Here is a 12,608-nt window from a genome sequence, read left to right on the forward strand (position 1 = left end):
AAACAATAACCGGTGACACGCGACAGGAATACGCTTCATCAATCATGGGGAAATATTGCGGCGCGCGCCCCAGCCCGGGTCCGTGTGATTCGACTGACATTTCTCCAGCTGAAAAATAAACAGAAATCGTCCAGATCAGAGAGAGGGGGAAAGTAATCTCGGGGAATCACTTCTTCACGGGTTTGATAGATGGCCGTCTTTCTGTGCGGTTCTTCGTCTAAGTGCTTCATACCTGATCAAACTCTATTTCTGGGCCTGAAGCGAGAGGGGTGGGATATTCATCATCAGCGCCGCTGTGTGTATACACGCTGCACATTATTCCTCAAGGTGTGTGACTCACACAAAAGAGCGTGTGTGGATTTTAGCCAATCATGGAGCTGAGAATGAAACAAAAAACAATGAAAACTCCTCTCATAACAGCAGGCAGGCCGGTCACGGATGTGTCTCGTGAGGGCCGTAACACGGACAGACTCTCGGCTTTTCAATTCTACCGAGAGGCATTCGTCAACGACACGACCTCTGAGAGGATTTGCGAATGTGTATGTGTGTATTAAGCAGATGTAGACTCTATTAGGGCTGACATTTCTCTATTTGAGGAATGAGCCACTGGTGGAGCCTAAAACAATAAAAATGCCATTGATTTATTAATTTATGATAGAATTTTTACTGGCAAATTAACATACAGCTATACACATTTGTTGCATTGTTTTTTGAGCACCCTGCCATGCAGAGTTGCCGGGTTTTCACTACAAGACCTGCCCAATTGCATTTCGAAGGGGGTCCCTAGTAAAAATCAAGGGGTAAAATACACGTTTTTGGTACACTGTAAAATAAAACGTGAATTTAACGGTAAAAAAACTGTAAAAACGCTACAGTAAAAACCTGTCAAATGGTTAACGGTAAGTTCCCCTTCTATGTACGGTGAAAAACTGTGCTGGACATTGCACGTAGGAAAAACCGTTTTAGGAAGTGAAAAAGAACGTAAAATTTACAATAAATAACCGTAAATTGACATTTGCACAATTCCCTGCATTTCATTTTTTTTATTTGATGTTTTTTGTTGAAACAACTTTTTCTTGGCAGTTTTGTACATTAGGGTTGTATGTTACATCTAATGTTGTTAAATTAATGTTTTTTGCATTATTTCAGTTGTATGTGTGTTACCATGATGGTGTTTAGTGTTTGTGTGAATGACACTGTGTACCGTCTATATATGATATTATTTAAAACCTCCTTGTGATGGGCTATATAGTTCATGTGATGTTCTCTTCACCACCTGCTTTTGGTGGTTATCAGTGTATTACAAAGGTACAAAACAGATTTCAGTACTTCAAAAGGTTGGTACATTACCATTATATCAGTTAATGAAATTACGGTATTTACCTGTAAATTTAACTGAAAACCGTAAAACATAAAATATTGCTACTACAGCTACCGTAAATTTTATGGATTTTTTTTTTTTTTTTTTTTTTACAGTGTACAGTTTGCATTCCAGGAGCTAAATATAACGTTATTAGGGTCGCTTCAACCCGTGGACCAGAGGTTGCGTTAGACTTTTTCGTTGTCTGTCATTTTGACGGACAGGGTGGTAAAAATTCCGTCATAATCTATTATTACCCGTCATTTTAATTTTTATTTTATAATAATACATTTAATTGCTTTTATTTGTGTTCAAATTTTCATTTTTAATAATGAACATACAATGCAAGCATACTGTATAGGTTTTCGCATTTATTTATGAAGAGAACAGATGAACAGAAACTGCGTTACTTTTCGTGTTCAATACCACACTCAGCAGTGACAAAAACAACAAAACATGCTAGGAATGGGTAAAAAAAAAATCGATTACTCGATTTGAATAGATTCTAATTTTTATAGACTAATATTTCTTAAATCCTAATCGATCTTTCTATATATGCTGTTTGTGAAGAGTAGGCTACGTGCCTCATTTGTTACTTTCAATATGAAAAAGTGTCAGATTTCAAATTCTGTCCATTTAATTAGAAAATTCAAGTAATAAATACCGTTTTGGCGCTCTTTAATGTGGCGTGATAGATCGCTGTAGCCTTAACTGGGTAATGACCTGTGTGTAATCAAACGCATAGCAAAGGATTCGTAAGAGTTTTTTTTTTGTTCTGGATAACGTGCTCTGCTGCAACACTGGAGCGCATTTGCCACCAACTGGACAGGGGTGGGAACTACAGTTACAAATTACAACAGATCACCCTCTGTGTGGTGTATTCCGTCAAAGTGACGGACAGCCTTCAGATTTTTCCGTCACTGATTAAAAAATTCCGTCAATGACGGAAAATTTTCGGTTAACGCGACCTCTGCCGTGGACATACAAAACAATCCGCGGCAACATTGTTAAAGTAGCCCAATTCCACTGGAAAAGAGCATACTTGGCAACACTGCTGTCACGAGTGGTTAGGTGCTAAAGATGTATACAGTCATTATAGGAGGCCAGACTGAAACTGGCTTCCTTACCAAAAAAAAACACAAAACACTGTCTGTTTGGTCACTGACTGTTAAGTCATTGTTAAGTCAACAACTCAACCACATGTATGGAAACTTCTTTCCATCTCAGAGTAACACATAGAGAAGTTGTGAGAAAAAAATATTAAGAATAAAAATGTATAATTGTGACACAAAGTGACAACTGAAAGTCATTATGTGGCACAACTATGACAAATTATGACAAAGCCACATAATTGTAAGATACAAATTAAATTTTGTGGCATATCAATAGATTTGAGATGAAGACAAAATTGTGACTATAAAGTACTGTAAAAGCATGACAGTAAATTTAGCAGTAGAAGACTGTAAAAACCTGTTAAGTGGTTAACGGTAAGTTCCCCTACTATATATGAAAGGCTGTATTGCACATTGCATGTAATTTTACGGCAGTATACCGTTTTCGGAAGTGACAAAAAATAACGTAAAATTGACAGTGAATAACAGTAAATTGACATTCCCAGAATTCCCTGCATTTTTTAAATAGCTGTTTATTCTTAGTTTTTTTTTTCTTATCAGTTTAGTACATTAGGGTTGTATGTTACACCTAATGTTGTTAAATTAATGTTTATTGCATTACATCAATTTTATATGTTACCATGATGGTGTTTAGTGTTTGTGTGAATGACACTGTGCACCTTCTATATTATATATGTTAGTATTTAAAAGCTGCTTGTAATGGGTTTTGGTCCATCATGTGACTTTCTCATCACCACCTGCTTTTGGTGGATATCAGTGGTTATCAGGTATAAAACAGATTTCAATAGGTTGGTAGATTTACATTATATCAGTTAAGGAATTTACCGTATTTAACTGTAAATTAAGGATAAAACCGTAAAGCCTAAAATATTTCTACCATATTTTTTACGTTAAAATTCTGGCAATCATAGCTGCCATTTTTTACCGCAAATTTTACAGAATTTTTTTTTTTACAGAGTAGGGATGCACTATGTTGGATTTTTGTCGATATCCGATATGGCGATATTTTTCAACTTATTTTGTCCGATCTCCTGTGCAGAAATTGTAAGCTAATTTTAATTTTGGTTAGTTTATAACAAGAACTTATTTGTTGGAATTAAATAAACAATAATGGCATTCTTTTATAATGACAGTACATTGAAAATTTTAATTTCTCAAAAAGCGATAGTATCCTTAACATTTATCAAGAAATATTCATTCTGGAAGTGGATAATCCTTTAAGACTTTTTTTTTTTTTTGGTCAAAATTTGCCATTTCTATTCTAATGTGATACTTTAAAATACGCATAAAAAACAGGGTGATGGAAACATTGCTTATTGTGACATACCCTGATTGTGAGATATAAATTCAAAATTAAGATATAAAGTCAAAACTGTGATATATAACACCAATTTTATTGCAAGTAAAGGCAAAACTGAAATAAAGTCACAAAGTGCAAAATAAAGTCACATTTGTCAGATAAAGTGATATTGTGCCAAGTCAGTATTGTGAGGTAAAAATAACTTTGTAGCATATAAAGGCACAATAAAAATTAAATAAAAATTTCTGAGTAGGGGTGGCTGATATACCGGTAGACAGGATTAACCGGTTGAAATATGTCAACCGGTAGAGATTTTCAACTATTGTCTCAATCGCAGTTACACACTCATGTGACAAAGGGAGTATTGAATGGAGATACTTTTGCTGCTTTATAGACCTTGAATGGTTAAACACACTCGTGTATGTGTCAGAATACCTGTTTTAGCATGTATTCTTGTAAACACAGTAATTTAGGTCTTAAGTAAAAGCAAACACCTGAGAAAGAAAACACATGAGTAACACTATATTAGATCCGGGCAGCTTTTAAAGTGACAGCAGCCATTCATGGTAATCAAACAACAAAAGAGAAAAAACAAAAAATCTCTCACTGCTCTTGACTTAACCACAAGTTTTTAGCAATGCATATTACTAATCAAAAAATAAGTTTTGATATATTTACGGTAGGAAATTTACCAAATATCTTAATGGAACATGATCTTTACCTAATATCCTAATGATTTTTGGCATAAAGAAAATTCGATAATTTTGACCCATACAATGTATTGTTGGCTATTGCTACAAATATACCCGTGCTACTTGTTGATTTTGTGGTCCAGGGTCACATTTGACTACTTTATACAATGTATGTAGCATTTTTCTGTTTATTTGTTCTGCTGTAATTTTTTTTGTCCTATTGCTTATATTAACACTGGTGACAAGAATTATGCATTTTATATTTGACCAAAAATATTGATCTCTACCGTAAAATAAAATTACTCATACCATGATATACTGTACGAAAATTTGGATATAGTCACAAATAGACATAAAGATACATTAAGCCTTTTATAGTAAAAAAAAAAAAATGGACAAACGGCCCACACAGAGAAGAACCAATTGCCAATCCAATTATTGTACGTTCTTAACTTCTTTGCTGGCACAAACTTTCTTCTCATTTGTGACAAAATCTTGTGAATTGATTTGCATTCAAGTTAGCAGGCATCTCGCCCTCTCTTCTCTCAGCTCAAACGCTGATTCTGGCCTGAGGAAACATGATGTCAAACAATGCTGACTAATGTCACTTCCTCTTGTAATCCATTACCTGCTCCACCTGCATGCTAATGAGATGGAGCTTGTTGCCATGCCAACCCCACCTGCCAATCAGCGCCTAGGTCACGACAGGATTTTGCCGCCGCTATTGAATAAGCCGTTCGTTTGTCAAAATGTTAATGATTTTGAGTGTTATCGTGGAGAACAGGATCATCTGCAAAAAGCTGATGTAAGATGTCTTTTTAAAAAATGTAGGTGGGTCACTGGGTTTTGGAAAAGAAAGTTTATCATTATTTAAAGTTTCTCTTCCAGAATTGTTCTTTCCTTTATTAGGGCATTATGAAATCTCTTTTATTTTTTCCACAAATTCAGTTTTTTTTTTTTCCAAAATATATATTTTTTTTTTTCCTGAATTCTGTTTTAATGGTTTAATATGGAAGCCTGTTTCCACCACTGAATAAAAAATTAAAAAATGTTATTGCAACTTTTTATCTCGCAATTTAAAAAAAAAAAAATTCTAAGAATTGCGTGATTTAAACTTATAATTGTGAGTTATAGAGTAAGAATTGTGAGATATAGTGACAATTCAGATTTTTTTTTCTCAGAATTACGTAAATGTAAACTTATTTCTCAGAGTTTATTTCTCGCAATTCTGACTTATTTCTCGCAAATGCAAGTTTATATCTCTTAATTCTGACTTTATATCTCGCAATTACGAGTTTATCACAATTCTGAATATATTTCTCAGAATGGCGAGTTTATTTCTCAGACTGCAAATTTATTTCTCAGAATTCTGACTTTATAACTCACAATTTTGAGTTTATATCTCACAATTCTACATTTATTTCTCAGAATTGTGAGTTTGTCTTTTTTTCGCAAATGTGACATTATATCTCACAATTATATCTCACTGATTTTATAACTTGCAATAAGTTAATTTCTCAGAATTGAGTGTATTTCTCAGATTGCAACTTTATTTCTCAGATTGCGAGTTTATTACTTGCAAATGCAAGTTTATATCTGTTAATTCTGACTTTATATCTCGCAATTACAAGTTTATCACTCTGAATTAAATGCGAGTTTATTTCTCACACTTCTGATTTCTCTCAAATGCAAGTTTATATCTCGCAATTCTAACTTCATTTTTCAGAATTGCAAGTTTATTTCTCTGAATTGCTACCTAAATTCTCAAAATTGCGAGTTTATGTCTCGCAATTCTGACTTTATAACTCGCAATTTAGATTTTATATCACACAATTCTACATTTATTTCTCAGAATTCTGACTTTATAACTGACACTTTATTTTTGACTTTATTTCTCAGAATTGCTACTTTATCTCACAATTCAGACATTTTTTCCCTCAGATTATGATATAAACTTGTAATTGTGAGAAATGAAGTTAAAATTAAGAAATAAAGTCGTAATTACCTTTTTTATTTTTTATTCATTGGCAGAAACTTCCAGAAAAATAAATATCTTATCAATTTAAGCTTAGCAATAATAGTGCACTCTAATTTTTTTATATATATATATATTTTTTTTTTAATTTTGGCAAATTCTCTGATATTCTGCATTATATAGTAAAAACCGTTTTATACGATTATAGCATAGACTCCTACTTTTTTAATCATACTATTAATTTTTTTTCCTGTTCTCTGTACCATCTTTGATCTCCTCATTCGAGTCTCTCCCTCACTACAGATGACAAATAAACCTGACAAAAAGTCTCTCTAAATCTCCCACCGTGATCGTCCACAGAGGGGCATGGACATCAATCACACCCGTGTGACCTGCGCTGAGGCCTTCATAAACACACAGCGAGTCAACATGCACAAACACAGGTAAAACCCTCGGAATGTGATTGCGGGTGATGCCGTGCAAACAAGGCTGGAATTACAGGGATTAAGGAGCAGGCCAGACTAATCTGAGATCGGCCGCCATGTGTGCCGAACATTGGCTCCAGATGTGCAAGATTACCTCTCAAAAAAGACGCACTTGGGCCGCAGATTTCACCCCCAGAGGGTATTGGGTAACCACTAAAAACACAAACCCACACGCTTGAGAGTTTACAACCTAAAATAAGGTGTCGCACAGACAAAAATGCACATGGCAACATACAAAAGGCACAAAACAACCTTTAAATGTGACAATACTGCAAAGTATGTTATAGATAGATAGATCATTACATTAAAAGATTATTCAAAACTAAAATTAAATAAATGCATAAATTTATAAATGCATATAGAAAATAAGGAAATGCACAAATATAAGATAAATGCATAAATGCATAACTAACTAAATAAATAGATTCATAAATAGAACAAATAAATGCATAAACAAGAAAAAAAATGCAATATAAAAAATAGACAAATAAAAGCATAGATAGATATAATATATATATATATATATATTTTTTTTTTTTTTTTAAAGGAAATTCACAAATAAAAAGACATGCAAAAATAAATAAATTCACAAATAATTAGGCAAATGCATAAATAAATAATTCCAAACTAATTAAAATAAATCAATGTATATAGTAAATAAGTAATTGCATATATAAAATAAAGGAAATTTACAAAATAAAACACAAATGCATAAATAAACGAATGCACAAATATTTAGGCAAATGCATAAATAAATAAATAAATAATTCCAAACTAATTAAAATAAATAAATGTATACAGTAAATAAGTAAATGCATATATAAAATAAAGTAAATTCACAAAATAAAAGAAAAAAACTCATAAATAAATGAATGCACAAATAATTAGGTAAATGCATAAATAAAATTAATAAATATAACAAATAAATGCAATATTTTAAAAAATGTATTAAAAAATAAAAAATAAAAGCATAAATAAATAAATAAACAAACAACACTCTAAAAACATAACCAAAGAGATCTAACTGGATAAGTCATGTTTAAAACTGATATACACAGAAATGCACAAATAATATAGGTTAATGCATAATTTAATAAACAAAATAAAATTCATAAATAACAAATAAATGCGTAAACAAGCAAATAAATGCAATACGAAAAAGAACAAGCAAGTGCATTAACAAATAAAAGCATAGATAAATGCACAAATAACTAAATGCATAAATATTTTTTTAAATAAAATTCAAAACAATATTTTATAAACATCTAATAGGATAAGTCATATTCAAAACTAATATACACAAATGCATAAATATTTAGGTAAATGCATAAATAAATAGAATAAAATTCATAAATATAACAAATAAATGCATAAATATAACAAATAAATGCAATATAAAACATAAAAAGGTAAGTATAGATAGATAGATGAATTCTTAAAAGAACCTAAATTAAAAGAGTATTCTAAACTAATTTAAATAGTAATGTATAAATAAATAAATGCATGTATAAAATAAAGGAAATTCACCAAACGAATAAAAAAAAAATGTATAAATAAATAAATGCACAAATAATTAGGTAAATGCATAAAGAAATAAATTCATAAATATAACAAATAAATGCATAAACAAGCAAATAAATGCAAAAACAAAACAAGTAAGTGCATGAACAAATAAAAAGTATGCTTAAATAAATAAACGCACACGTAAATAAATAATACTCTAAAAACATAACCAAAGAAATCTAAGTGGATAAGTCATGTTCATAACTGATATACACGTAAATGCGAGCGCATAACAATTGGATTCTATATTAATGTGCCAATCACTCGTTTACAGAATGATCTGTGATCATTATGTTGCTTGGCAACTGTATACGGCCTATTGATATGCAAATAAACCATATCATGAAAAAAATTTATACATGTCTTATCTTATTACCGTTGCTGCCATTTTCTATAAGCAATAAGGCTTATCATTTGAATACAAAGCAGTGCGATAAAACATGACTGTTTGATAAATAAGTAAAATGCATTATTACTTTCTCATATTTATGATGTTGCAGTCTAACAATGTATTCTTTGTACACTTCATTCTCACTACTTTTTTCCTTGCCGTTTCTACTTTACACTCTCTCTCTCACATACACATGTACTTCTATTCTCAGTTGAATTCCTCTTTAACAAAGTGTTGGAGACACAGAGACAGGCTGTGAACACTCAGGAAATGAAGCACCTCGTTCACGGCCTTTGAAGAGAACATGACGCCTGACCTCTGCTAATCAAACACACCTACAACTCTGCGTGTGTCTCTGTGTGTGTGAGAGAGAGAGTAAGACACACACCTCATTTTAGAAAACACACTGAGCCTAATCCTGAAAACCTGCAGTAATATAGTGGTAAGTGTCAAATAATGAGAGCATATGACTTGAGTGGCCACCGGAGACAAAATACCATGGTACTTGGGGACCAGATGGCAAGACTATAGATTTTCATATAATTTATTTCACATACATATGTTTTTATATATATTAGGGATAGTGTAGTAGATGACAAGTCAACTAAAGGATACTTCTGCTGCTAGTAAACATTGGAAATAATAGTAATTAAAAAAAAAAAATCTGGCAACGCTTTATTTTAAATACCAATTCTTACTAATAACTACCATGCATGTTACTAGCATACTGGCTGTTTATTAGTACTTACAAAGCAAACATTAATATCTTATTGTGCATGATTTAACCTTAATGCTACCATATACCTAAATTTAACAACTACCTTACTAAATATGAGTAAGCAGGAAATTAGTTTATTAAGGCAAAGGTCACAGCAAGAATTAGTCCCCAAACTAAATTGTGACCAAATGTATTACTAACTGGTCAGCTGACATGATTATATAAAATAAAATAAAATAAAATAAAATAATAAAATAAAATAAAATAAAATAAAATAAAATAATAAAAAATATCTGATCAGCTGTCATTGTTTTATATAATAGCCAAAGCTGAATAAAAAAATTAAATTAAATTAAATAAATAATAAAATAAAATAATAAAATATTGATCAGCTGTCATTGTTTATATAATAGTCAATGCTGAATAAAATAAAATAAAATAAAATAAAATAAAATAAAATAAAGACAAGCTGACTAACTGGTCAGCTGACATTGTAAAATAAAATAAAATAAAATAAAATAAAAATAAATAAATTAAATTAAATTAAATTAAATTAAAAAGACAAGCTGACTAACTGGTCAGCTGACATTATTTGTCAGCTTTGTTTTATATAATAGCCAATGCTGAACATAAAATAAAAAAAATAAAAATTAAATATAAAATAAAATGACACAATCTGACTGGTCAGTTGACATTATTTTATTAAATAGCCACTGCTGAAAATAAAATAAAATAAAATAAAAATATCTGATCAGCTTTCATTGTTTTATATAATAGCCAATGCTGAATAAAATAAAATAAAATAAAATAAGATGACTAACTGGTCAGCTGACATTTTTATTAAAAGCCAATGCTGAAAATAAAATAATAAAATAAAATAAAATAAAATAAAATAAAATAAAATAAAATAAAATAAAATAAAATAAAATAAAATAAAATAAAATAAAATAAAATAAAATAAAATAAAATGACAAGCTGACTAACTGGTCAGCTGACATTATTTTATAAAATAAAATAAAATACAATAAAATAAAAATATCTGATCAGATGTCATTGTTTTATATAATAGCCAATGCTGAACATAAAAAAAAAAAAAAATAAAAATTAAATATAAAATAAATGACACAATCTGACTGGTCAATTGACATTATTTTTATTAAAAGCCAATGCTGAAAATAAAATAAAATAAAATAAAATAAAATAAAATAACAATTCAGTGAATGTTATGTAATGAGTAAAAATGTACTCATCCTTACAGGAATTTTCTTCTTGGACTTCAACAAATCTAAAATGAAAACTTTATAAATAAAATACTTGCATGCCATGTGGCCAATAACCAGCATCACAGAACCAAGATCAGGCAAATGTGTCGTTAAACTACTGAAATATCAACTTAAAATATCAGAGGGTAAATATTTTACGTATAAGGGGGTTCACCTGACCAAAACAGAAAAAGTCATTGGGAACGCGTGGTGTAAAGGAATTAAACTGTAAATAAAAAGGACCGATTCCAAAAGAGAATAAAGCAAAGAATATAACCTAAAAAGTGAGAAAATGAGAGCGAGAGCGGGTCACGGAGGAAGCGGTGCGAGTGGCGTCTCTGCTCCACAGGTATCTGCCGCCCCCTCTTCTCCTTAATCACTCCTTCCATTTGAGCGTCAGCCCCTCTGGAGCATCTGAGGGGGGTAAATGTGCCAGAGAAGGAGGGGGACGGATGGAGGGTCTTACGAGAGGGTGAAAGAGAGCAGCTGGCATTAGCTTAGCGCTGGAGAGAGCTAATTATTAGACCGTTGGAAGGAGGAAAAAACATGACGGATGTGTTCGCATGAGCATCTTGATGAATGAGTGGGCTTTTTTAACGTGAGCTACTTTGTGGGAAACACAATGTGCCAAAATCCCCCCGGGGCTGTGGTGTGTTTGTAAGATTAATGACAAATTTACCCTTTCTCTTTATGAATGCTTATAAATAATAATAAGACCTGTCACGTCGCAGGGTGCGCTGTGCAAGCGCAGCTGCCTTTTACTGGAACCTGCAGTAAATCAAAGCGTCTGTGTGTGAGCGCGTGTGGAGGGGGCTATGCTCCGCTCGGATCCGTGCTTCGGGGGGTTTATGAGGAATCACGGCTGCGGCACACGTTTGGAAACATGTTGAATGTGTGCGAACTTGATTTCAGCGCCGAAACTTGCTGTGATGTTTCGTTCGCACTTCTGAGCAGCAGGAAACACACAGCTAGGTCATTGACGGATAATGACAATGATGAAGTGATTATGAAACAGATGTATTTATTATTTAAATCGCTCAAAAAAAAAATACAACTAGGTAATAAAATATTTTCCTTACATGTTAAATGTGAGCCAACAGATCAAGGTATAGTATGAGTTACAAATATTATGGATATCAATAATGTTATATAGACTTTTTTTTTTTTTTCCAAATATCAATTTTTTAAAACAACACACAAAATACGTTTTTCCCCCCAAAGTAATTAAAATAAATGGCTGAATAAATAAATATGGAAACATGTTTTAAAAAAACAAAGACTGAAAAACAATTCAAAACGATGAATGAATAAAAAAATAGTAATAATAAATGCAGAAATACATGAATAAAATATATATCAAAATAAAAACATATGTGAATAAAAAGAAATTAAAAATAAATAACTAAATAAAAATATATACATGAATGAAACAATTAAAATATAAAAGATAAGTAAAACTAAATAAATAAAAATATATAAATGAAAAAAGTAATTAAAATAAATGTAAAAAAACAATAAACAATACATAAAAAGAAATAAATAAAAACAAAATAATATTTTTCTTTTGTTTTATTTATATATATTTTATTAATGCATTTCTGTATTTATGTTTGAATGAATAAAAATATAAAAATAAAAACAAATGTTTTCAAATTAGGGATGCTCATATTGACCGTTTAACCGTTAACCGTCAGTAAGAATTTTAACCGATTATTACTATCAGTTAAAC

The 12,608-nt window shown here is 31.0% G+C and overlaps 1 protein-coding gene across 1 annotated transcript in view; it reads left to right on the plus strand.

Moving 5' to 3' along the window:
- The first annotated feature begins 371 nt into the window (after window positions 1-371).
- Window positions 372-12,608, plus strand: part of nrp2a (neuropilin 2a) — a 70,502-nt gene continuing 58,265 nt past the window's right edge. The window contains exons 1-2 of the mRNA XM_073842690.1: window positions 372-539; window positions 6,821-6,903. Of these exons, the coding sequence (XP_073698791.1) occupies window positions 372-539; window positions 6,821-6,903 (251 nt within the window). The remainder of the gene's footprint in view (window positions 540-6,820; window positions 6,904-12,608) is intronic.

The sequence above is a fragment of the Garra rufa genome, chromosome 6 (genome assembly GCF_049309525.1).
Source record: "Garra rufa chromosome 6, GarRuf1.0, whole genome shotgun sequence".
NCBI lineage: Eukaryota > Metazoa > Chordata > Actinopteri > Cypriniformes > Cyprinidae > Garra > Garra rufa.